General features: G+C 45.3%; 2 protein-coding genes and 1 pseudogene across 2 annotated transcripts; 1 reads left to right on the top strand and 2 right to left on the bottom strand.

The window, feature by feature from the left end:
* Positions 1-1880: 1880 nt before the first annotated feature.
* LOC109907425 (protein rapunzel-like) lies at positions 1881-4485 on the bottom strand. Its single transcript, XM_020505385.2, has 2 exons — positions 4369-4485; positions 1881-3313 (listed from the first exon to the last, which is right to left on the bottom strand). The coding sequence occupies exon 2, from the start codon at positions 3293-3295 to the stop codon at positions 2618-2620; it is 678 nt and encodes a 225-aa protein (XP_020360974.1). The 5' UTR covers positions 3296-3313; positions 4369-4485; the 3' UTR covers positions 1881-2617.
* A 7038-nt stretch (positions 4486-11523) lies between these two features.
* On the top strand, positions 11524-16825 carry LOC109908683 (uncharacterized; annotated as a pseudogene).
* A 1318-nt stretch (positions 16826-18143) lies between these two features.
* On the bottom strand, positions 18144-24278 carry LOC109907423 (proline rich mitotic checkpoint control factor). Its single transcript, XM_020505382.2, has 7 exons — positions 23097-24278; positions 22923-22970; positions 22011-22490; positions 21470-21568; positions 21054-21200; positions 20716-20781; positions 18144-20419 (listed from the first exon to the last, which is right to left on the bottom strand). The coding sequence occupies exons 1-7, from the start codon at positions 23412-23414 to the stop codon at positions 20333-20335; spliced, it is 1245 nt and encodes a 414-aa protein (XP_020360971.1). The 5' UTR covers positions 23415-24278; the 3' UTR covers positions 18144-20332.
* Positions 24279-27244: the final 2966 nt, after the last annotated feature.

Here is a 27244-nt window from a genome sequence, read left to right as displayed (position 1 = left end):
TCAAGAATATTTCAAGGGCAGCTTTTTTCCATTTTCGTAACACTGTAAAAATCTGAAACTGTTTGTCCCAAAATGATGTAGTAAAGCTAACCCATGCTTTTATCACTTATAGATTAGACTGCTGCAATGCTCTACTCTCCGGCTACCTGGATCAAGCACTAAATAAACTTCAGTTAGTGATAAATACGGCTACTGATATCTTGACTAGAATCAAACAAAGGTATCATATTACTCCACTGCTAGCCTCGCTACACTAGGGCTGACTTCAAGGTTTTACTGCTAACCTACAAAGCATTAAATGGATTTGCTCCAACCTATCTCTCCGATTTAGTCCTGCTGTACATACCTACAAGTACGCTACATGGTCACAAGACGCAGGCCTCCTTATTGTCCCTAGAATTTCTAAGCAAACATGCTGGAGCCAGGGCCTTCTCCTATAGAGCTTCATTTTTATGGAATGGTCTGTCTATTCATGTGAGAGATGCAGACTTTACTGAAGACTCATCTCTTCAGTAGGTCCTATGAATGAATGCAGTCTGGCCCAGGGGTGCGAAGGTGAATGGCAAGGCACTGATTGGACGAACCGCCCTTGCTGTCTCTGCCTGGCCGTCTCCCTTTTTCCCACTGGGACTTTCTGCCTCAGACCCTATTACGGAGGCTGATTCACTGGCTTAGGAGGGCTGCGTCATGTCAGGCTTTTTTCCGCTATACTCGACTTGAGTGGGATGAGTCACTGACATGATCTTCCTGTCTGGTTTTGCACCCCCCCGGGTTGTGCGGTGGAGGAGAACTTTGTGGACTATACTCAGCCTCATCTCAGGGCAGTAAATTGGTGGTCTGTTGATATCCTTCTAGTGGTGTGGGGGCTGTACTTTGGCAAAGTGGGAGGGTTTATATTCTGCCTGGTTGGCCCTGTCCAGGGGTATCATCGGACAGGGCCACAGTGTCCCCCGACCCCGTCTCAGCCTCCAGTAGCTATGCTGCTATAGTCTATGTGCCAGGGGGATAGGGTCAGTCTGTCCTATCTGGTGAAATCTTGCTACCTTGTACCAGACCTGCTGTATTTGACCCTCTCTCTCCCTCATCTGCTGTCTCAACCTCTGAATGCTCAGCTATGAAAAACCAACTGACATTTACTCCTGAGGTGCTGACCTGTTGCACCATCTACAACCACTGTGATTATTATTTGACCCTGCTTGTCACCTATGAACATTTTGAACATTGATCTGGCCTTAATGGCCATCCACTCTTATAATATCCACCCGGCACAGCCTGGCCACCCCTCAAAGCCTGGTTCCTCTAGGTTTCTGGCTTTCTAGGGAGTTATTCCTAGGCACCATGCTTCTACATCTGCATTGCTCACATTTATTTATGTTTTTTACCTTTATTGAACTAGGCAAGTCAATTAAGAACAAATTCTTATTTACAATGACAGCCTACCGGGGAACACTGGGTAAGCTGCCTTGTACAGGGGCAGAACGGCAGATTTTTCCCTTGTCAGCTCAGGGATTCGATGCAGCAACCTTTCAGTTACTGGCCCAGCGCTCTAACCACTAGGCTACCTGCCGGCCCCAAATGTTATAAAAAAAATATTTATATATATTTTTTAAAGCCTTTATAAAAGCCTACATTTGATTGATTGATATTCCCATGTGCATCAGTCTTCATCTGGCATTGTACCTATTGTTTCTAGCATAAATCATCACAGATTTCTGCGTCGTTATAGATCGGTATAAACAATTATGAATTGTACCCCTAAAATGAAGGAAGGTCCCTAGGTTGGGAACCCCTGATGTATGGTGACATCATTGTCCACATAGCAAACAGAGCGAGAGAGAGATACTAGTGTTTCAGTCAAATGATTATTGTGTATACTGTAATATGGGTCATAATTTAGACTTGTTTATTGAAGACAGTGTATAAAACATTAACGGACAGTCAAAGAATGCATTGACAGGTAGGCTAATATAAGGCAGCTGTATGATCACAAGTTCAAATTAGGAACTATTGCCACAGCAACAGAGTTCAGTTGACCCAAATAAATGACAATACATTTGATTGCTTTTACTGTGAATTTAGTTTCCCATCTATTCATAATACATGATTTCCTTGCTTTACTTGGTCCACTTGAATGAGTCTGGTTGCTGAGAAAGTGGGAACGAACCTCTTCTCCACAGTTTTAACGACCAAACTCCACTTCTCACCCACCTAACCTCCCCTCAAATCGTTGGCCCTGTCAAGAATCAACCCCTAGCCCCTACCCCTTGGCACTTGTGTTGATCACAGTAAATTGGACAGGTCTAAGAAATGTTTGGCAAAAAATTCCACCTTGCCTCTCATAGAGCAAGGTGGAGCTACAGCCATATTGCTTGTACCTATCCAGTTCTAAAAAGGAGTTAGAGCAGGGGTGACTTTTTACTGAATAGCTACTGGGTCTGCAGGCTTTTATTCCATCCCTACTCTAACATACCTGGTTTAGCTAATTAGGCCCATGATCAGCAGCTGATTAGTAGAATCAGATATATTAGAGCAGGGTAGGAACACCCAGGAGTAAGGGTAATTTCTGGACAGGGCCCCCACCTCTCCCATTCCCCAAGCTTTAGGGAAGACTCCTCTCCTACTCTTTGCACTGACTCAAAACCTCCTGCATCTTGGCTTGGATGTCCTCCACACGCTTGGTCCACTTCTCTCGCACCTCGTCCTCGTCGTCCTCTGTCACCGCTGTGTAGGCCATGAGGGCGATCAGGCCGATGTGGAACAGGTGTCCCACCTGGGAGCACCAGTGCTCCATGACCCTGCGGTCTCCGTTGCAGTGCTCCAGGTACACCTTCAGCAGGGGCCTTCCGAACACCGACCCGGTGCCCATTACTCCCCGGTAGTACACGTCCAGGCTCAGGTCGCTCTTGTCCCTCTCATAGACCCACTCGAAGTTGGCCATGTGGCGCCGCGCTCCCTCTGGGTCCTTCCTCACCAACGCCACCATGGAGCTGAAGGCGGCGTACTGGTGCTTGATGTACTCCTCGTACTTACCAAATGTCTCATTGACCTCGTCCACACGAATCTGCCGCAGGCACTGGCGGTTCTTCGCAGAGATGCTCTCCAGCTTGCCGTGCACCACCTGGAAGTCCTTGTCCAGGGCGTGCGCCTCATCTCCCACCAGGCCTATGCGCACCACCCCCACCAGGGAGGAGACGATGCCGAAGAGGGGGTTGATGGACGAGGCGAAAGAGGATACTTTCTCCACGCAGCCCAGCACCTTGACCGCTGTCTTTCTGATTTGCCCGGCATCAGCCATCGCTGTGAGCTTCTGACTCTGACAAACAGTGAGCAAGACAGACAGACAGACAGACAGACAGACAGACAGACAGACAGACAGAGCAGACAGAGCAGACAGAGCAGACACTGTCAGGCTGTTGTAAGAGTAGACAATGAACTGAACTGTTTCTGTTTTTCTTGTAGATGGGGGATTGACCAATGTTTCAGTAGAATTCAAATCTTATTACTTTTAATGCTGCAGGCAAAATCAGGCATCTTAGTTCAAGTTACATTCTACATATGCATTATGTCACTGTGTCTTTTAGCTTCAGGTATCAAGTTACAGTCGTAATACTCCTGAGTGACACCACTCATAAAGCCCCTAGTTGTGTAGCAAGCAACAAGTCTATAGGCCAGGGCAAAAAGTCACTAATTACTTAGATTTAGAAGCCAAGATGAACTGTTATTTCTTATTTGAAAGAGTAAGCGAGACAATGCTTTTCTAAGAGAAACATATTTCATTATCAAACTTTTCATTTTCATATTTATGTCTATGAGCGATCAGTTCTAATCAAGTAGAGTATTTCATTCAAATACAGGGCATAGAATGCTTCTAAATTCAAAACCCCACACAGACATCCATTTGGGTAACTGGTTTAAAGGGAGTGGCTGATGTCCTGTGTACGTACACCAACTGATATGTGTGGCTGTGGCCAAACACACAAAACATTTATAATCATAGTTCATAGCTTAGCTCTTACTCATCATGCCCAAGCCGGCAATGCAGAAAGAAAATCAGGAAGATCAGTGGGTGTCTCTAGGGTACGTTAAGTACGATCATTGACCTCCTATTACAGTGCAAGTTTTTCTAAAGATTAACAAAATGATGAAGGCCCATGCCAATCTTCATCAATTCAGAGATCCTTTTGCCATTAGTAAATCACATTCATTTCGGTCTAACTAAATTCATTTCCTGTATCTCCAACTACAAACGTGTATCATGAACCACTGATTTCCCTTTTGAATTAAATATATCTAAACAGTGTTCCTTTTCAGATAAACCCCCAAAAGATAATACAAAGCCAAATGTATTACTACATTTCTTATTTTTACCTGAATTCAAGCTGTTGTTATACTTCTCTTCACACAAGCTGTCAGTATTTCCAAGCCACCATTTTCCTGGAGTCCCAGCCTACTTTCTGCCATATAAGGACAGAGGAACGAGGAAACATGACTCTTGTTCGGGCTGTGCTGATTGGATGAAGAGGAAAATGCAGCTGATGGTTGTAACCCAAACAGAGGACAGGCAGGGTGTCTATTGTTTTCGGTATATCAAATACGTCCACACCTTCAGTAGCAATAATTGTTTTATAGTGTTGTAGGGAATGTAGGAATAAGGGTAGGGGGAATCCATCAGAATATAATATATCTATGTTCATATTTGCATGGCAATTCTTTATTTTCTGCTTTCACAGTACTCAACCAACACACCACAACTTTCTATCTCTCTCTCTCTCTCACACACACACGCAAGTAGAGTAAAGTACTTAAGTAAACATAATTTCAAGTACTACATAAGTAGTTTTTTTTTTATATCTGCACTTTAATATTTCAATTTTTGACAACTTTTACTACTACTCCACTACATTCCGAAAGAAAATAATGCACTTTTTGCTCCATACATTTTCCATGACAATCAAAAATACTTGTTACATTTTAAATGGCTGGCCCACTCCAGGAGTCTGAGGACAGGAACAGGAAAATGGTCAAATTCACCTATGATCTGGTTGACTCACTAAACACAAATGCTTCGTTTGTAAATTATGTCTGAGTGTTGGTGTGTAAATGTTGGATCCGTAAATTAAAAATAGAAAAAAATAAAAAATTGTGCTGTCTGGTTTGCTTAATATAAGGAATGTGAAATGATTTATACCTGTAAGGGGTGCGTACTGGCGGCAGAGAAGTCAGGCGCAGGAGAGCAAAACTGTGTTACAACGGGGCAGTTTAAAAATGAAAATCACCGTAAACAGAACGATCAATACAATTGATCGACGCCGAAAGCCATCTGAACAAGGAGAGGATCAACTTCGGCGGAAGTCGTGACAGTACCCCCCCCCCCCCCCCCCCCCCCTTGATGCACGGCTCCAGCAGCGCCGACACCGGCCTCGGGGACGACCCAAAGGGCGAGGCGCAGGGCGATCCGGACGAAGACGGTGGAACTCCTGCAGCACTGAAGGGTCCGACACGTCCTCGACCGGAACCCAGCCCCTCCCACTCCAGGAGATACTGAAGGCCCCTCGGCCGACGCCTCGAATCCAGTATGAAGAGAATGGAGTACGCCGGGGCCCCCTCGATGTCCAGAGGGGGCGGAGGAACCTCCCGCACCTCAGATCCTGGAGCGGGCCAGCCACCACCGGCCTGAGGAGAGTCACATGGAACGAGGGGTTAATACGGTAATCGGGGGGAAGCCTATAACAAATCTCGTTCACTCTTCTCAGGACTTTAAATGGCCAAACAAACCGCAGACCCAGCTTCCGGCAGGACAGGCGGAGGGGCAGGTTTCGGGTCGAGAGGCTGAACCAGTCGTCTACCGCAGGAGCCTCGGTCTGACTCTGATGCCATGGTGCCAGAACCAGCTGATACCCCAGTACGCACTGGAAGGGAGAGAGGTTAGTGGAGGAGTGGCGAAGCGAGTTCTGTGCCATCTCAGTACAGGGCAAGAACGCCACCCACTCCCCCGGCCGGTCCTGCCCACATCCTGGTTTACTCTCTCCACCTTCCCATTACTTTCGGGGTGAAGGCTGATCGAGACCCCCAGATGTTCCATGAACGCCTTCCAGAACCTCAAAGTGAACTGAGGACCCCGATCAGACACTATATCCTCAGACACCCCGTAGTGCCGGAAGACGTGTGTAAACATGGCCTCCGCAGTCTGTAGGGCCGTAGGGAGACCGGACAGAGGGAGGAGACGACAGGACTTAGAGAACCAATCCACAATGACCAGGATTGCGGTGTTACCCTGTGAGGGGGGAGATCAGTAAGAAATTCCACCGACATGTGCGATCAAGGCAGTTGTGGAACGGGTAAGGGGTGTAGCTTCCCTCTGGGCAGGTGCCTAGGAGCCTTGCACTGGGCGCACACCGAGTAGGAGGAAACATAAACCCTCACGTCCTTAGCCAAGGTAGGCCACCAGTACCTCTGTAGGGAAGGGTGAACACAAAATGGGTGGAAAAACATGGCCCACCTTGCCTGGCGAAGGTTCAGTCTCCTCGCTGGCCAGATGTACTCCAGATTGCGGTGGTCAGTCCAGATGAGAAAAGGGTGTTTAGCCCCCTCAAGCCAATGTCTCCACATCCTTCAAGGCCTTGACGAAAGCCAATGGCTCCCGGTCCCCCACATTATAGTTTCACTCCGCAGGGCTGAGCATCTTCGAGAAGAAGTGACAGGGGCGGAGCTTCGGTGGCGTACCCGAGGGCTGAGAGAGCACAGCTCCTATCCCAGCCTCGGACGCATCCACCTCCACTATGAACGCCAAAGAGGGATCCGGATGGGCCAGCACGGGAGCCGAGGTAAACAGAGCCCTCAGGTAACCAAAAGTCCTGTCCGCCTCAGCCGACCACTGCAAACGTACTGGGCCCCCCTTCAGCAGTGAGGTAATGGGAGCCGCTACCTGACCAAAACCCGGATAAACCTCCGGTAGTAGTTGGCAAACCCTATGAACCTCTGCACCTCCTTTACCGTGGTGGGAGTCGGCCAATTACGCATGGCTGAAATGCGGTCACTCTCCATCTCCACCCCTGAGGTGGAAATGCGGTACCCTAGGAAGGAGATGGACTGCTGGAAGAACAGGCATTTCTCAGCCTTGATGTACAAGTCATGCTCCAACAGGCGACCAAGCACCCTGTGCACCAGGGACAGATACTCGGCGCGTGTAGTGGAGTATATCAGAATGTCATCAATATACACCACTACATCCTGCCCGTGCAGGTCCCTAAAAATCTTCTCTACAAAGGCTTGGAAGACTGATGGCGCATTCATCAACCCGTACGGCATGACTCATAGTGCCCTGAGGTGTTACTGAAAGCCGTCTTCCACTCGTCTCCTTCCCGGATACGCACCAGATTGTAAGCGCTCCTCTAGTTTGGTGAAGAAGCGTGCCCCATGCATTGACTCAATTGCTGTGGCTATGAGCGGTAGCGGGTAACTATACCTCACAGTGATCTGGTTCAGACCTCGATAGTACGGGCGCAGGCCTCCCTCCTTCTTCTTCACAAAAAAGAAACTCAAGGAGGCGGGTGAAGTGGAGGACCGAATGTACCCCTGACTGCAGGGATTCGGAGACATATGTTTCCATAGCCTCCGTCTCTGCCTGTGAGAGGGGATACACGTGACTCCTGGGAAGTGCAGAGTCTACCAGGAGATCTATCGCACAATCGCCCCGTTGATGGGGTGGTAATTGAGTCGCATTCTTTTTGGAGAAGGCGAGAGCCAAATTCGGCATATTAAAGGGGGAATGCACACGGTGGAGAATGCACACCTGGTCTGGACTTTCCACCGTAGTAGCACCAACGGAAACCCCTAAACACCTCCCCGAGCACACTCATGACCACCCAGGGAGAGCCCTCTGTTGCCAAGAAACAGTGGGGTCATGACAAGCTAACCAGGGTAAGCCTAGCACCATGGGAAATGCAGGACAGTCAATAAGGAAGAGACTAATTCTCTCCTTGTGACCTCCCTGCGTCACCTCGCCCAGAGGAGCGGTGCACTCCCTAATCAACCCTGACCTTAATGGTCGATTATGTAAGGCGTGAACGGGAAAGGCACAGCCACGGGAACAATGGGGATCCCTAAACTATGGGCGAACGATCTATCTATAAAATCCAGCCGCGCCTGAATCGACGAGCACCTTATGCTGGGAATGCGGGGAATACTCAGCTAAAATTACATACAAAAACATATGTACAACAGAGGGCTCTGGTTGAGAATGGTGCAGACTCATCTGGGGTGACGCCAGAGTGCCCTGCCTGCTGCCTCGATACCCAGAGGAACCAACCCGGCACTGACCGGCAGTGTGACCTCTGCGGCCACAGATGGTGCACGAGCCGGAACCCCCTCTGGTCTCCCTGCGCACCGCCCCTCCCAGCTCCATGGGTATCGTAGAGGGGGCGCGGGGGGATGGAACCAACAGACCCTGATCTGAACGTCCACGGGTAGCCAGCAGGTTATCCAGCCGGATGGACAGGTCCACCAGCTGGTCGAATGTGAGGGTGGTGTCTCTGCAGGCCAACTCCCGACGGACATCCTCGCACAGACTGCAGCGATAATGGCCCTCCGGCAGCCAGAGTCCGAAACTCCAGGGCAAACTCCTGGGCGCTCCTCGTCCACTGCCTCAGATGGAAGAGGCGTTCACCCGTCGCTCTACCCTCGGACGGGTGGTCGACCCACTCCAGGCACGAGAAGAGGGCGGACACCCTCTCACGGCCCGGAGGAGCCGGGTGGACGGTTGCCAGGTATAGGTCGAGCTGCAACAGGACCCCCTGGCAGTTGGCAGCCGTGCCATTGTATTCCTGGGGAAGGGAGAGACGAATCCCACTGGGACCAGGAGAAGGAGGGGCGCGTAGTGGAGACCCCGGTTGTGCTGGTGGAGGCGCTGGTAGAACTCCCTGTCTCTCCCAGCGGTCCAATATCTGGACTTCGCGGTCCATGGCGGTGCCAAGATGGTGGAGCATTGCTGAATGCTCCCGGAAGCGCTCCTCCACCCCTATACCCGGGGTACCTGCTCCTGCTGACTCCATAAGTTTGGTCCGGAATTCTGTAAGGGGTGCATACTGGCAGCAGAGAAGTCAGGCGCAGGAGAGCAAAACTGTGTATAACGTGCACAAGCATTTACAATAAACAATTCCGGACAAGGACATGGGGGGAACCAAGGGTTAAATACACAAAATGTAATGATGGAATTGAAACCAGGTGTGTGGGAAGACAAGACAAAACATATGGAAAATGAAAAGTGGATCGATGATGGCTAGAAGACCGGTGACGCCGACCACCCGAACAAGGAGAGGAAACAACTTTCAAGTCGTGATAATACCTTTACTTTTGCTGCTTAAGTATATTTAAAAACAAATACTCTTAGACTTTTACTCAAGTAATATTTCACTGGGTGACTTTCACTTTTAATGAAGTCATTTTTTATTAAGGTATCTTTACTTTGACTCAAGTACTGTATGACAATTGGATACTTTTCCCACCGCTGACAGACACACACACACACACACACACACACACACACACACACACAAACACACACAAACACAGAGAGAGAAAGCGAGAGCAGCCCCACTGGATGAGTTTTGGGGGTTAGGTGCCTTACTCAAGGGTACAATGGCAGTAGGTAGCACATAGGATATTAATGACAGCAACCCTCTGGCTGCTGGAACACTCCCAGTGTCCTGTCCTATATTAGGAATAGGGAGAAGATGAGTCCTAAAACAAGCAGCCCTATGAGATCACAGGTTGGAAATACATTGTAAACCTTTATTACTCACTTTGCATGAAATGTATCTTATACCTTAAACCTGTATAACTCTTATTACACTAGTAACAACAAAGTACAAGTACATTGTACTTCAGTAATTTAATTAGAATTGTACAGAAATTAAATGAAGCTGTTTTGAGACACCGGGACTGTTACTCCTTAAACATGTGTAATTACAAAAACTGCTCAGTCCATTAGTATGCCATTACAAAGCAATCACTACGTTAGTATGCAACAACACTGTAGTAATTACACGGTTACTACATAGGTATAAGAAAAGGTGCACGTCACCACTTTTTAACCTCATATTCATTATCCATTACCTCCAGCACCATACCAGTGTCTACATATCTTCTCTAGTAAAAAGAAATCGAATCAAAAAGTGTTACAGTTGAAAACATAAAGATACATAATTAGCCTTATTGATAAAGGCTCATCAATGCTTATAACAACATACCTGTCTGCTTGCCCCCTTTTCTAATTTTCTCTATATTGATATATATTCATTGTACAATGACAGCAAACAATGGCTCCATTATTTTACTCTTTAATTATGAAATCATTTCTGCCACCAATGACGTAGCATTGCCATCGTGATGTGAAAATAAACATATTTGGCAGGGCATTATAATTCACATTATATATTTCTATTTGGCACTAAGGCACATTTCATATCATACAAAGCACAGCAATCGTACCAAAACGTGACGAGACAGTGAACGATAAACATGAACTTGCTCGACATACAACCAAAAATATATGTAATTCCAACACTATCGTATATTGAATTTCAAACCACTGTTTATGGTTACACAGTTGCCTGGGTAGTTATGAATAAGGTAGACTTTGATTTATCTATCTGTGTTCACTTGCGTTAAAGAGCATGCATGCGTGCATGCCTTTAAGTGTGTACATGTACAGTCTGTGTTTGTGTATGTGTCTAGTGTGTGTGTGCATGCCTGTGTGTGTGTGTGTGTGTGTGTGTGTGTGTGTGTGTGTGTGTGTGTGTGTGTGTGTGTGTGTGTGTGTGTGTGTGTGTGTGTGTGCGTGCGTGCGTGCGTGCGTGCGTACGTGCGTGTATGGAACAGAATATTGAAAAATATGACCTTGGTATCCTGTAATCCAAACCATCAATTTATACGTTTTAAGTTTTTTCACAGGGGCGGCAAGGTAGCCTAGTGGTTAGAGTGTTGGACTAGTAACCGGAAGGTTGCAAGTTCAAATCCCCGAGCTGACAAGGTACAAAACTGTCGTTCTGCCCCTGAACAGGCAGTTAACCCACTGTTTCTAGGCCGACATTGAAAATAAGAATTTGTTCTTAACTGACTTGCCTAGTAAAAAAATATAAACAGACTGTATTGAACACCAAGGAAACATATTCTGATTAAATTGACCCCAACTCCCAACTGTTCACCGTGTTTCCTAAATCAGGTAGGCACATTCCTTCATGGGATGGGAGGTTGTTTTTCTTTTCCTGTTTCTACTAATTTATTATTACTTAAACTCTGTATGTATTTCTTACTTGTGTTTTTCTTTTGAGTTGCAGTCCACAAGCATATTTTATATCAATTGAATATATTAATTGAAATTGATAATGTACCTGTATTGCTGCTAATCTAAAACTAAAGCGCCAAACAAAGATTCATTTGTGCTTCCTTTTCTTACCCCCAAACTCAGTCCCCATTTATATAACTGAAGAATCAGATATGGCAAGCACCAAAGGTGTTTCCAGGATGCGGAAGATGTTTATCAAGCTGATGATCCTTTTGTGGTGAGTATCTTGTTTCAAAGGTAGTCAGGGGTTGTGTCTCAATAGTCTTGAATAGTTTAAGGAGACGATGTCATTAGCACTGATCTGAAATTACTGGAGGGGACAAAGCAATATAGTAGAGGCCAATTTAAGCCTTCTGTAGTTATAAAGTAAAGGATATAAGGAGAGGACATCATTCAGGAGAATATAGACACAACCCTAGAGAAGGAGTGTAAGAGTGGTGTGAGTGTCAGTTGTGAGTATAATTAGCTAACTTCAGGATTAGGCATTGATCTTTGACACCAAACTAATTATCTACCAGGGCTGTTTGCTTGAGCAACAGTGCCATCCAGAGGCCCGAGTACGACGACATACTCCAGCCCCAGAGTTTGTCAACCCCACCTGGATGGCGGGCCTCCCGGACAGCTGCCTGCTGTCTGAGGTCACCATGGCCATCTACAGTGGCGCCTTGGCCGAGTGCCAGTCCTGGAGCCTGGAGTCGCAGCTCCAGGCCGGTGTGTGCTTCCTGGTTGTGCATGTACGCCATGTGCGTGGCAACCTCACCATCCACCACGGCGTGTCTTATCTGTGAGCGCACTTCGTGACGTGCTGGAGGGCGTGGCCGACTTCCTAAGGGAGTACCCCGCTGGTGCGGCTCAAGGAGGAGTTCAGTGATACCTTCGACATCTACGGGGCGGTAGTCAGCTACATCCACCTCTACGCCGACTGGGACCTGCTGTGGAACAGTCGGTTCATGCCCACTGTGGGACAGAACAGAGGGAAGCTCATTGTCCTGCAGGACTTTGGCGGACCTGACCTCGGAATGGGCCTGGACATTGCAGACAACTGGAAGGTAAGGAGACAGTCATTTTTGAAAATGAAATTGTTGCTAGGAAAATGTATTGAGTCTCATATACTTGTCCCCCCAGGTCCCCACCGTCCTGCATGTGGCTGAGAAATGGCAAAGTGTGCATGAACATCTGGAAGCTGCCCCTGTGTGCAACAAGGCCCATATCTTCCTCACCTACTGCAGCGAAGCCCAGCGAATCAACGCCCACCTGTATGACTACCTGACGGCACAGATAGGGCAGAGCAGGCACTTCGGGAATCAGCACCATGGATTTCCCCGCCGCTCCCCTCCTTCAAATGAACTTCAACTTAGAGAGAGGTCCCTTATCTACCAAGCCTGCTACCATACAATCAACATAGATACAATCAAATGAAAATGGCTGGGACTACATAAGAACTGTGAGTCCAGTTTGCATATTGCATGCTTGTTTTCACTATGCCTTGCCATTTAACAAAGTAGTTGTCTTTTGACGTTCCACCAAGCGGGCTCTCCGTAGCCAACATTCACAAGGCCGCAGGGCCAGACGGATTACCAGGACGTGTACTCCGAGCAGGTGTTCATGGACGAGTCGCACCTCTATTTTCTCATTCATAGTGGGACCTATACAACAGATGGACATGGACTCATCTCCATCTAAAAATGTCTGATAAACTTTGATTTTGTAGTGAACATTTACTTTAAGTGCTGATGCTCAAAGAAAACAGGCACATTTGGGAAGAATGCCACACCACAAAACATGAACTCAAAAGGGAAAAGACATATGGTATCTGTTTGAAAGTGATGTCATTAAAATATTAACCACTTTCAAACCCAGCAGTGTTTCAGTCACAACAATGACACAATGTAAGTATGATTGGACAGGCTATTCAAAATTGTCAGTAGAAATAAATTGGACTTGAATTGACTGAATGGAGATTTTGAAAGAAAACAGCTGTTGAAAGAATGATGACAATAACTTTCCCACACTGAAACCTTGGCTTTTATCGTTATAAATAAGCAAATGAACACCAACCTTAGTTTGACCAAAAACATTACTATGCTATTTATAGATATAAAGATATACGATGCAACAGTATTTAGACCACTTGACTTTTTCAACAAAAAAAATACCTTACAGCCTTATTCTAAAATTGTTTAAAAGAAAAACTGTACCCATCAATCTACACACAATAGCCCATAATGACAAAGTGAAAACAGGTTTTTAGAAATGTTTGCAAATGTAATAAAAATAAGAACAGAAATACCTTATTTACATAAGTACTCAGACCCTTTGCTATGAGACTTGAAATTGAGCTCAGGTGAATGCTGTTTCTATTGGTCATCCTTGAGATGTTTCTACAACTTGATTGGGGTCCCCTGTGGTAAATTCAATGCAAATAGTCCAGTTAGCTGTTCAGGAGTCTTATGGCTTGAGGGTAGAAGCTGTTTTAAGAAGTCTTTTGGACCTAGGCTTGACGCTCCGGGTACCGCTTGCCATTTGGTAGCAGAGAGAACAGTCTATGACTAGGGTGGCTGGAGTCTTGAAGCTTGGCTCCAGTGATGTACTGGGCCGTACGTTCTACCCTCTGTAGTGCCTTGCGGTCGGAGGCTGAGCAGTTGCCATACAGGCAGTGACGCAACTGGTAAGGATGTTCTCAATGGTACAGCTGTAGAACGTTTGAGGATCTGAGGACCAATGCCAAATCTTTTCAGTATCCTGAGGAGGAATAGGCGTTGTTGTGCTCTCTGTACGAATGTCTTGGTGTGCTTGGACCATGACCGTTCATTGGTGATGGGGACACTAAGGAACTTGAAGCTCTCACCATGCTCCACTACAGGCCGTCGATGAGAATGGGGGCGTGCTTGGCCCTCCTTTTCCTGTAGTCCACAATCATCTCGTTTGTCTTGATCGCGTTGAGGGAGAGTTTGTTATGCTGGCACCACACTGCCAGGTCTCTGACCTCCTCCCTATAGGCTGTCTCATCGTTCTTGTTGATCAGGCCTACCACTGTTGTGTCATCAGAAAACTTAATGATGGTGTTGGAGTCATGCAGTCATGGGTGAACAGGGAGTACAGGAGAGGACTGAGCACGCACCCCTGCGGGGCCCCCGTGTTGAGGATCAGCGTGGCATATGTGTTGTTACCTACCCTTACCACCTGGGGGCGGCCCGTCAGGAAGTCCAGGGTACAGTTGCAGAGGGAGATGTTTATTCCCATGGTCCTTAGCTTAGTGATGAGCTTTGAGGGCACTATGGTGTTGAACGCTGAGCTGTAGTCAATGAATAGCATTCTCACGTAGGTGTTCATTTTGTATAGGTGGGAAAGGGCAGTGTTGAGTGCAATAGAGATTGCGTCATCTGTGGATCTTTTAGGACGGTATGCAAATTCGAGTGGGTCTAGGGTTTCTGGGATAATGGTGTTGATGTGAACCATGACCAGCCTTTCAAAGCACTTCATGACTACAGACTTGAGTGCTACAGGTCGGCAGTCATGTATTCAGGTTACAGGTTACCTTGGTGTTCTTGGTCACAGAGACTATGGTGGTCTGCTTGAAACATGTTGGTATTACAGACTCGGTCAGGGACAGGTTGAAAATGTCAGTGAATACACTTGGCAGTTGGGCAGCGCATGCTCGGAGTACACGTCCTGGTATTCTGTTTGGCCCTGCGGCCTTGTAAATGTTGACCTGTTTAAAGATCTTACTCACATCGGAGATGTCCGGAACAGCTGGTGCTCTCATGCATGCTTCAGTGTTGCTTGCCTCGAAGCGTAGAAGTAATTTAGCTCGTCTGGTAGGCTTGTGTCACTGGGCAGCTCATGGCTGTAAATGTGATATTTCCATTTTTTTTTTTAAATACATTTAAAAAATAATTCTAAAACTGTTTTTGCTTTGACATTATGGGATATTTTGTGTAGATTGATGTGGGGAAAAAAACGATTAAATCAATTTTAAAATAACGCTGTAACGTAACAAAATGTGGATAAAGTCAAGGGGTCAAGGGCCCCCCCACCCGGAATTTTTGGAAACTAACTTGCAGAAATTATACACATTTAGCCATGGAGCACAGAGGAAACGGTGCAGTTTTATAGCTAATCTTATGCTATTCTAGACATTTTGCCATGAGGCTGAGAGAAATGAGCATTTTTAAAGCAACATGTTTTGCTATTCTATACGTTTTGTCATGAGGTGGAGAGAATTTGCCATTTTAAAGTGAATTGCCTGCAATTCTACACATTTTGCCATGACGTGTTCCTATGGTATCGGGAGGTTCCTCGACCTCTGGGGGGGTTGGGGGCCCCAGTACACATGCGCTGCGTGCCCGTTTCAGTAGTGTTAATTTGCCTTTTCTCCCCAGGTTAACGGTATAGACACTGTGCTGATTCCCATTTCGGTTGTGCCCTTTGAAGACCGCACAGCGAGTCGACTCAAACTGTTGAAAAAGCAAAAGCAGAAAGAGGCAGTTGTGGTACAAGAGGCCGTAGTTTCAGAGGCAGCTGCAGTTCCAGAGGCAACTACTGTTCCAGAGGCAGGCGTTTGAGACGTTATTGCAGCCACATTTCCAGAGGATGCCATTTCTGAGACAGCTGCACTCTAAATATTAGGGGTTCAACAAAGGTTCTTCTAAGGTCCTCAAAGTTCTTTGAAGAACCTTAGGGTTCTTGGCAGTGAAAATTGCCCTCAAAAGGTTCTTCCAAGAACACCATAGGAGGTGGTGTTCATCGAGGAACCTCCTTAGTTGGTGGGGGTTCTTGCAGGAACCTAACTGCCCAACTGAAACATTTGGATTTGAATTAGAAAGGACAGCAGGTGCAGACCCTTATCTGAAACATTTAAAGATCTCAATTTAAGGTAACGTTTGTCCTTTATATGATCTAAATTAATATTGTTTTATGGTGATAAGATCTATATTTTCATATTTGTGCAAATCTTTCTAAAAACAGAAAATGGACACAATTCAATGGCTATCAATCAACATAGGTAAGAATATGTAGGCTATAAGAACCAATCAAATGTATTTGTCACATACACATGGTTAGCAGATGTTAATGCGAGCGTAGCGAAATGCTTGTGCTTCTAGTTCCGACAATGCAGTAATAACCAACGAGTAATCTAACCTAACAATTCCAAAACTACTACCTTATACACACAAGTGTAAAGGGATAAAGAATATGTACATAAAGATAGATTCTTCAAAGAATTTATAGGGGTTGCTCTACAGTTTCAATTTGAAGAAGAACCCCTAAAGGGTATTCCAGGAACCTTTTATTTTTTGTGTGTTCCTGAGGCTGTCGTTTCAGAGGCTGTTGCAGCTGCAGTTCCAGTCTGCCGTTTCAGAGGATGTAGCAGTCGCAGTTACAGAGGCTAGCATTTCAAAGGTGATTGCAGTTGCGGCTCCAAAAGTTGCCGTGCCCGAGGTGGCAGCTACAGCTCCCAGAGGCTGCCCCAGTGGCTGAGGCTACCCCAGAGGTGGCTGCCACACCAGAGGTGACTAAGAAAAGAAAAAAGCAGTTCCACCCACAGAGAACCAGAAAAAAGGCAAAGAACCCCGCGTTTGAGCACTTAATGTCATTACTAGATACTCACAGAACAGTTTACTCTGTTTGACTCCTGGCAATAACAGTAAATCAATTATTTGGATCTGTTTTGAAAGTGGAAGAAGTAGTTATTTAATGACAAACTCATGGTTGTACATTGTATTCTACTCTTTCATTTTGTCATTTCATTATTTTCATATGCATGTGATGCATGTCACTTTCACTGCAAGTTGATATGAAGAGTAGTTACTGTGCAAATGCCTGTGATGGAGCCTTTAACTTGGTCTTGGTTTCCAGGTGTCAATACCATCGACTGATTTATTTCAGTTTCTCTTTAGGCAATGTTAAGAGCTGAGATATTGGTGGACAGGATATTGCACAATATGTATCAAATCTGACAAAAATGGTCAGGAACTTAAATATGTGATTTTAACAGCACAAAACTTGTAACAAAGTATAGGGTAAAACAAAAAGGTATTTCTCACATCTCTTCATTGATATACAGTATCGAAATACCTCCTAAGGAGCTTGACAAAGCACAGACCTTTGCAGGAGCCGAGTGCCGAAAGTAGTTAACTGTAACACCTTTAGAAATCTAGCAGTCGGTCTGCTTTTCCACTGCCCTCAATGGGGTGCTTTTCACGGCACCTGGCTTTGTCTCTGCCAATGTCAACTTGTGAACATGATGATTAAATTGTGATATATTTTGCTTTGACTTAGGAGTGTCGATGTACAAAACACTTATGAGTTAGTTTATTTATCACGTAAGGTAGAATCCTGATTGTTGGACTGTGTTCGTTTTTCAGATAAAAAAAAAAAAAAGGGATTAATTAAGGAAACTGCCACTCCATGCTCCATTTCCCTTAATTCTCACCCTTGAAGATCTGAGTGGATTGGATATGTGTAAGCAATGAATGCACCTTTATCTATCAAATTGCTATACGTAGCTATTAGCATATTTCTTACACATACCGTATGTCTTTAGATCCAGAATTGATGCGGTCCCCGTATATCACCATATCGAGCTACAACAAAACCAGAAGAATGTGCACAGTGTACCCTTCAGAAATATGGATGACCAATTAATCACTAAATGTTGAGGCCTGGCCAGCAAAGCCATTTAAAAACCTGTTTAGCTAGCTGGGATGGTAAAATGCATTACAGATCAAATGTTACATCACGCAACCTCTGAAGAGAACGCAACATCCTCAAACATTTTCCACAGCTTGAGAAACAATGGCAGTTTTATTTTATTCAAATTGCACAGCTCATTACTATAATGAACAAGGAATATAAACGCAACATGTAAAGTGTTGGTCCCATGTTTCATAAACTGAAATAAAAGATCCCAAAAATTTCCCACATGCACAAAAAGCTTCTCAAATTTTGTGCACAAATTTGTTTACATCCCTGTTAGTGACCATTTCCCCTTGTCCAAAGCAATCCATCCACCTGACAGGTGTGGCATATCAAGATTCTGATTAAACAGCATGATTACACAGGTGCACCTTGTGCTAGGGACAATAAAAGGCCACTTTAAAATGTGAAGTTTTGTCATACAATGCTACAGATGTCTCAAGTTGAGGGAGCGTGCAATTAGCATGCTGACTACAGGAATGTACACCAGAACTGTTGCCAGAGAATTTTATGTTAATTTCTATACCATAAGCCACCTTCAAAGTAATTTGAAAGAATGTGGCAGTACGTCCAACCGGCCTCACAGCAGCAGACCACGTGTAACCATGCCAGCCCAGGACATCCACATCTGGCTTCTTCATCTGCGGTATCGTCTGAGACCAGCCACCTGGACAGCTGAGGAAACTGTGGGTTTACACAAAGAATTTCTGCACAAACGGTCTCCGGGAAGCTCATCTGCGTGCTCGTTGCCCTCACCAAGGTCTTGGCCTGACTGAAGTTTGGCGTCGTAACCGACTTCAGTAGGCAAATGCTCAACTTCAATGGACACTAGCACACAAGAAAAGTGTGCTCTTCATGGATTAATCCTGGTTTCAAATGTATCGGGCAGATGGCAGACCGCGTGTATGGCAATGTTTAGGCGAGTGGGTCGCTTATGTCAACGTTGTGAACAGAGTACCCTATGGTGGCGGTGGAGTTCTGGTACGGGCAGGCATAAGCTACAAACACAATTGCATTTTATCGATGGCAATTTGACTGCACAGAGATACCATGACAAGATCCTGAGGCCCATTGTCGTGCCATTATTCAGCCGCCATCACCTCATACATAATGCCTGGCCACGTCGCAATGATCTGTACACAATTCCCAGAAACTGAAAATGTCTCCGTTTTTTTGGCCTGCATACTCACCAGACATGTCACCCATTGAGCATGTTTGGGATGCTCTGGATCAAGGTGTATGACAGCGTGTTTCAGTTCCAGCCGATATCCAGCAACTTCTCACAGCCATCGGAGAGGAGTGGGACAACATTCCACAATTAACATTCTGATCAACTCGATGCAAAGGGTGTGTTGCACTGCATGAGGCAAATCGTGGTCACACCAGATACTGACTGGTTTTCTGACCCACGCCCCTACCTATCTGTGACCAACAGATGCATATCTGTATTCCTAGTCATGTGAAATCCATAGATTAGGTCCTAATTCATATATTTCAATTGACTGATTTCCTTATATGAATAAACTCAGTAAAATATTTTAAATTGTTATGTTCATATTTTTGTTAAGTGTACAATTTCAATAAGTCTCTCTGTCATCACTGTATATGATCATGTTTATTCACAGATGACAGTAGGAGTTTCTGGCTCCTTTAAAAAGATACCAACTCTCCCCCAAAATCCAATAGAGACATATTCCAAACTGGTCAGGTTGAAGCGTCGCCACCACAGGGCAATTCCAACCAGACCACCAAATGTGTTTTCTAACATCTAAAAACCCAGGGAAAGCTTAGGGTTGGATTGACATGATTTAAGAACAGGTCACTGTCCCACCCTTGGAAACATACAAGATGAAGAAAATATCAACACCACATGGGAAACGTTCCTCTGATTCTCAGACTATTGATCATTGGTGGTTCAAGGTGTAATATGAAAAATACCACCACATGAAATTGCATTTAAAGGGTATTTCCCAGGAAACCATATTGTGTCTTAACCATGTGATTTCCTATGCAGCCAAGAACCAACATAATATAAAATAGTCCCACCAAAATGATGGTTTAAATCAGAAATGTTTTAAGTATCACAAATCCAGGGAGGCCAACAAATAAGGGTGAACAAAAAGGAAAGTCAGTGCTAGCATCTCCAAGGATGGGTCTATGAGGTGTGTAACCCCTCCCCCACTGCAAGGGTAATGTATGACCCATGTTGTTGAGGGAACCTTGTGGACTGTACTACTCTAATCTTCAGGGGGAGGGCTATGCATGCCACCAAGCCACCTGTTACGGTTCTTAGAAGCCGTATTTTGCCTGTGTTTGCCGGCGAGTCAGCTTGTTGTCGGCCCAGCTGTTCTTCAGCTCCAGCTCTCGCTCCTTTGCCTATAGGTGATAAGAATTAGAAGTTCGCTCAAACTGACACATGTTTGTAAACATCCCATATCTGGTTAAATTTAGGTATGTTGATGTGAGGCCAATAATCATGCATGTTGAGTGTTTAAAAAAATTGCAAGTGATAGGTGTGCCAAGTCATGGTCAGTTGGTGCCAAACTGGTCCAACTTGTCCAGTGGGAACACATTTGATTTATTTTTCTCCCATTTGTGTCTACTGAATGGGACCTTGGTGTTAGATTCCAAGACAGTACTGTAACACGATCTAGCAATGTATATGTACTCACCTGGTGGATGAGGTATGTGATCTGGTGCTTGCGTCGCTGTTGCCCTGTGGGTTGGTCTCCCTTTTTCTATAGAGGAAAGAGGTCAGGGGGTCAGGCCAAACAAGGTTGAGAACAGATGACAAAATCCTCACCTAGGCCACATGGAAAAAGTCCTGCCCCACCAACTCCACAGCTCTCGTTCCACTATTGCCTAATATTCCCCTACCCCATCATCACTACTACGATCCAGTTTCCAATTCAACGCCTAGCCCCTAACAACCCTTTATATGTTCACAGATCTGGAAGGAGTGGACAAGTGTAAGCAATATCAGAACAGCTCCTGTGCAAATCTCCCTCACCTTGCTGAAGGACTTGCGCTCCTGCTTCTCCTCAGTCATGCTCTTGGTCATCCACTGCTGGTTGCCACTCAGCTGGTCATCTCCCTTGATCTCCAGGAACTTCACCTCTTCCTTGCCCCTGTTCCTCTTCCCCTGCAGCCTCATGAACTGCAGCCAGAAAACATTATATACTCTTCTATATCTTGAAGCAGTAACCTCTTCATACAATGTATGAACTATGCCGACAATTAAAGATATGATCAGGACAATATAAAACAAATCAATTTCAGTGATATAGAGGATGATGTCAGACAAGCAGGACTTCCTGATTAATCGGGGGGGGGGGGGGGGGGGGGGGGAGAAGAACATTCCTGATCAATAAACCAATACACCAAACCAAGCCAATAAACCATTGTCAAGTCAGGAAACCTTCATACCGCTTCATCATCAAACAGGGCGGAGGAACCAGTTTGCTCTGGCTCAGGCAACGCTGGGTCAGACTCAGGATCCTGGTAGTAAGCCTCGTTGTAGTAGCCCTATCCAACAGGAGAATGTTTTTGTTAGCCTGTATCAACGCAACATGACAAAAGCATTACGCTATCCTGATGTGTCTCAATGGATGAAAACAAGAGAGATTTTACAGCGAACTGTTGTCTGCAAGAGCAACTCGTAGGGGTCAATAAGGATCCATTCTGGGCAGAGTATATCTGATGTTTGAACCTGTATATCAGCTTGGTAAGAGACTGCTATAGATCATTTGCTCTCTTCTAAAATAAGTTGTAGTTGGAGATTTAAGTAGGTAATGCACAGCGGGTCTATTGTATTTGGTATATTGTGGAAGTTGAGTATTATTGTAGTTAATTTTGGTGTATTGGCAACATTTCTTTATATAATGCTTTGCAAAGCAATAAAGTTTGTGTGTCCATCCATATAGAGAGAAAGAAAGCTATATCTATTAACACAGCATTTTCTCAGTACCTGAGGCTCTGCCGAGGGCTGTTGGTACGCCCCTAGCTGTTGACCTCCCCAAGCTCCCTCTTGGTTCGCACTAAAGTCCAGAGGAGCGTCTGACTGGAAGGTACCACGCTGTATGCTTGCAGGAGCGGGTAGTAGGCCTGAGGTGGGGACAGGCTCTGGGTTCAGGCTGGGGATCACAGCGGGGAGAGGTTTGGAGCTCTCTCCCAGGGAGAAGTAGTTCTCTGGGGCCAGTTCCTCGTCACTTTCATCAGCAGCTATCTGCCTCGCTAGCTGCAGGGCAGCCGACTTGGCTGCTGCTTTGATGGCGGAGGGAGATGCGCTAGCACTGGCGTGGCCCTGGGAGGACCCTAAAGAGGGCTTTGTGGTTTTCTTTGGCTCCGGCCGCTTGGTGAGGGTGTGAGGCACTAGGGCCCTCTGCATCTCCTTCACAACCACATTTTTGGGCTGAGGCAGGAGGGAGGAAAGGCCAGTGCCAGGGCCCTAAGAGAGAGATAGGTTGAAAGACAATGAGAAAGCATGTCTTCGAATCAAAGTTTTTCGTACACAGATTTACAGATGTTGTCGCAGGTGCAGCGAAATGCTTATGTTTCCTGTTCCAACAGTGCAGTAATACCTACAGTAGCAATAAATAAAAAGTTATTTTATAGAATACAGTATATACATAAAGTGAGTGAACCAACATGCAAACATAATTAAAGTGACCATTGTTCATGACTATGTACATAGGGCAGTAGTCTCTAGGTTGCAGGGTAGAGTACCGGGTGGTAGCTGGCTAGAACAGTGACTTAGTTTCAGGGTTGTCTAGTGGGCGGAGGCCAGCTAGTGGTGACTTAGATCAGGGGTCAGATCATAATATGTATGGTTGGAAAGGCCTATGTCCTTGATCTAAAATGCAAGTGCAAGTCAGGTTACCTGGGGCAGGGATTTCTTTCTCCTTGGTTCATCTTCATCAGAGTCAGACTGTTGACAAGACATAGAATCATGTTGAAATATCCACTTTGAATCCATTTAAAAACAAGCAAACAAGGTCTGTAATTGAATGTTTAAAATGTAGCCTAGGTATGAACCTGTGGTCCTGTTACTTACATCCCCTCTTTTTATCTCAGGTATAGTGATTTTGACAGGCTCTGTTCGCTTCTTCGGCTTAGGTAAGTCGAAAAGCAAGCCTCCTTTAAATGCATGAGAACGGGTAACGGAGTCCTCGTCGCCATCGCTTGACACAGTGTTCCGTGATGATGCGTGTGTTGCCCCTTTGCTTGGTCGCACGTTTCCTAGTGCCTCTGAGGCAGATATTTTTGGGAATGGAAGGCGTGCGAAAAGCCCCCCGGGTTTGCTCCCCGGGATGATGGAACTAGATGTTTCTGAATCACTGTCATCACTGCTAGCATACGCTACCAAAGACATTATCGATGTTTCTGCAGCAGCTTGTTCGCATAAGTAGCGGGTAAATACAGATATGGCTAACTAGCTACAGCTGCACCCACGACCCACTTTCCAAGCTCACGATAGCTAGCTACAATTGGTTGGCCAGGAAAGTATATGAGACGTATTGCATGAGAACAATTAAATTGTGGACAACCATTTAAAATTGGACCAACTTCATTGCTAGCTTTAAAATTGAATTTAAAAACAACTGGCTTGCCAAAGGCTAGCGAGGCTCAAGTCAAGTCGAGCCACACTGCAGGGTAATGTTTCAAACAGGCCGAGGATTGATTGACTCGTAGCTAACAAGGCCTCAGCAGGTCGTTTTAACAGAATTTTAATGTAAACGTTAAGCTAATTGTAGTTTACCGTTACATTTAATATCATGCAATCGATTTAGTCAATACCCCATGGTTTCTTTCCTCCACCAAAATAGCTATTTCTATCCAATAACATTAGCAATTGCTAGCATTTCCTTTTTGGGTCTCTAATGCCATTCATGGATAGATGCGTGCAAAACAGAAGTGTTCAAGCTGCTACTTATTGCGCAGCTTCGACGCAAATCGACCTTCTTCTTCTTGTGGTTTTCCGGCAGACGAGACGCTTTGTTTCATATTGTCAATCTGTCTCACTCACACAGGACATTTCTGATCCCCAGCAAGACTACTCAGGGTTTTCAGGCACATAACATGCATTTTTTTCTCCTGTACTTGATCCAAAGGAGAAAGTACTCGGGCTTGTATTTCACAGTAGGTTGGGGTTTTCACCTTGCACCCTTCTTTCTGCCTCGCTTCTTCTCGCCATTCCAACCCCAGTCCTCCGACATTGATGACTTCAGGAAATTCAGTTTCAAGCTGCCCTCTGCAACTTTTTCTTCTTCAAGTTTTATTGGCGAATCACAACCAACTGACAGGTGCATTCTGGCCCTGTCAAAAAAACGTTCCTTTCCACATCATACATTTCATAAAATAATAATACATATTCAACTGTTTCCTCTTACCATACAGCCATTATCAATTCAATCCTGTATGCCCTAATCTCATCCCACACAACATAACTTCCTCCCTTTTGTTCCTATTATATGCCACGATGTCCCGTACAGATATCCTTGTACTATAAAACTGTCTGCCATTACTACTTTCATCCCATTGTCTCTGCCAGCAATCAAACCCATTTTTCTGAATCAATGTTTTAATTTCCCCTTTACCTAACTGCACCTGTATATCCACAATATCATTTTTTACTGCTCTTTTTGCTATTATATCTACTAAACTTCTGTATGAGCCAGAATCCAACAGAACTGAATTTCAATACCATTTATTTGTAACCCCAACAACAGCATCATTCTTTCTAACTGTATATCCTTACGTTCTGACTTTCCAGACCTTAAACTACACAAAACTCCAAACACATTACTACTCTTGGTTGCACCATTTCAATCCAACAATTATCACAACCATTTTGGTTGCTGCCCGCTGCTGCCATGCGCCCTTTTTCTTTTTCATGGTATTATGGCGGTCCACAAACAAATGTTAGAGGTGCATGCCGCCACCTACTGGGTGGGTGGGGGGGGCGGGGTGAAAACTAGGTCACTTTAATGCAGAAAAGAAAACAGGGAATGGGTGAAAAAAAAACATTTTGTCCTCATTTCCACTCGCTCCTTCAGTAATTTCCACTGTCTCTGAATAGGACACTTGCTGGACAGAGCCCTGATTCTTGCTACATCGACCTCCTTCACTCTTACAGGGCACTCCTGAAACTCAGGAACATGGTTCCCACCACAATTGCACGACCATCTGACCACTGAGTGTAGCTCAGTGTTCATCACCATAATGCCCTCCAAGCTCATCACTAAGGACCCTGGGACTGAACACCTCCCTCTGCAACTGGATCTTGGACATCCTGATGGGCCGCACCCCAGGTGGTGAGTGTAGGCAACAACACATCCGCCACGCTGACCCTCAACACAGAGCCCCTCAGGGGTGCGTGATTAGTTCCCTCCAGTACTCCAAGTGCACCCAAGACTGCATGGTCGCGCACGACTCCAACACCATCTTTCAATTTGCAGACAACACAACAGTGGTAGGCCTGATCACCGACGACAGCCTATAGGGAGGAGGTCAGAGACCTGGCAGTGTGGTGCCAGGACAACAACATCAGCAAGACAAAGAATCTGATTGTGAACTACAGGAAACGGAGGGCCAAGCACACCCCCATTCCCATTGACAGGGCTGTAGTGGAGCGAGTTGAGAGCTTCAAGCTCCTCGGTGTCCACATCACTAAGGATCTATCATGGTCCACACACACCAACACAGTCGTGAAGAGGACACGACAATGCCTCTTCCCACTCAGGAGGTTGAAAAGATTTGGTATGCACCCTCAGATCCTTCAAAAGTTCTACAGCTGCACCATTGAGAGCATATTGACTGGCTGGCATCACCGCTTGGTATGGCAACAGCTTGGCATCCAAAAGCATGGCGCTACAGAGGGTAGTGCATATATCTGCATTGACCCTTTTTGCACTAACTTTTATATCAGACCAAAAAAAAGTACATGTACATAATTGTAGGTTGTAAAAGGATACAAACAATTAGATTAGACTCTGACATTAAGCTAGATTTGCACCTGATGGTCCAAAACAAAAACAAACAAAAATTCTAAATACTAACCCAAAAATCAAATCTACCCATTGAATGAGAACAGCAGCTACCTATTTCCTATCAGGTCCAGCAGGTCCAAATCTACCATTGCTATGGTGATTTGAAAAAAGGACCCATTAGTTCATGGTATCTTTAAAGTACATGGATATCCTTCAAACATGTCAGGGAAACAAACCCCCTAAACATACACATACCAAGAGACGGATATAGATGCCTGGAAGACACTGTGGGAGTTGTTGCTTCACTTCCCAGCTGTGGAGCTTCAACTCCACCAGACACAGCATGCTGTGGCAGTTGTGGAGTGTCACAAGAGGGAGGCGGTTTGATCTGGCGGTGTAGCGACAGTGGCAGTGGCATCATTAGGTCTCACAATGGTGGAAACATTGTCCATCATTTGGAATTGTGGGAGGTATGTAGTGTATCCCATGAACAGTCAATTGACCTTAGAGCACCTGTTTGTTAGCACCTGATCATTCTAGCTTTTCTGCAGTATTCTGCATAATCGGACTAACCATAGTAGTAATATTCTGCATAGAATATCATAGTACTGATAATCCATCTTCTGCTTTTGGCTTGCTCATCTCCTTATGTCTGGGCCCATTTTTATAAAATGGCAATTGCTGGGTTTAAAACGAATATTGTTGAATGAAATACTATGCTATGTTTCTGTCACAGACTGCCTCGTGGGATTGTTCGAATGGGATAGCAGCAGCTTTTCAGCGAGCCAATCACTCAAAGGTTTTATTTTTTACAAATGTAATGTTGCCATCATGTTGACCCAAAGAGTGTGTTTTAAAAACGTTTACTGTCTTTACTCAGCACACTGTTTTTGGTTTGAAATACTGAAATACTGATTTCCCAACATCCTAAAATTGACTTTAATACTGCCAACAACAAAACGGTTCTCATTTCCTGTACTTTATTTGGAGCAGCAATATGATCTTAACGAATCTCCACAAATGAGTCATATGAGGAATTCAGACATTGGCAGCATGAACTCAATGCTAGTTGTTGGATTCCACCAGCCTCCTCAGATGGCATCAGAACCCCTCTATGTCCTCAGGTATACAACAAGAAACAACAACATGATGGATTTGACAGGTGGAGAGGTGAGGGGCTTCTTAAACAATATCATAAGGCAAATGGGACTCA

This window comes from Oncorhynchus kisutch, linkage group LG17, assembly GCF_002021735.2.
Source record: "Oncorhynchus kisutch isolate 150728-3 linkage group LG17, Okis_V2, whole genome shotgun sequence".
Lineage (NCBI taxonomy): Eukaryota > Metazoa > Chordata > Actinopteri > Salmoniformes > Salmonidae > Oncorhynchus > Oncorhynchus kisutch.
This window is presented reverse-complemented; position numbering and strand designations above follow the sequence as displayed.

What these genes read in the sequence shown, in the direction of transcription:
- LOC109907425 (XM_020505385.2), bottom strand. Translation starts at nt 3,295, where the DNA reads ATGGCTGATGCCGGGCAAATCAGAAAGACAGCGGTCAAGGTGCTGGGC.
- LOC109907423 (XM_020505382.2), bottom strand. Translation starts at nt 23,414, where the DNA reads ATGTCTTTGGTAGCGTATGCTAGCAGTGATGACAGTGATTCAGAAACA. An exon ending in GAAAGAAATCCCTGCCCCAG is followed by an intron (nt 22,491 to 22,922) that starts GTAACCTGACTT and finishes TCTCTCTCTTAG; the next exon opens with GGCCCTGGCACTGGCCTTTC. An exon ending in AGCCCTCGGCAGAGCCTCAG is followed by an intron (nt 21,569 to 22,010) that starts GTACTGAGAAAA and finishes CCTGTTGGATAG; the next exon opens with GGCTACTACAACGAGGCTTA.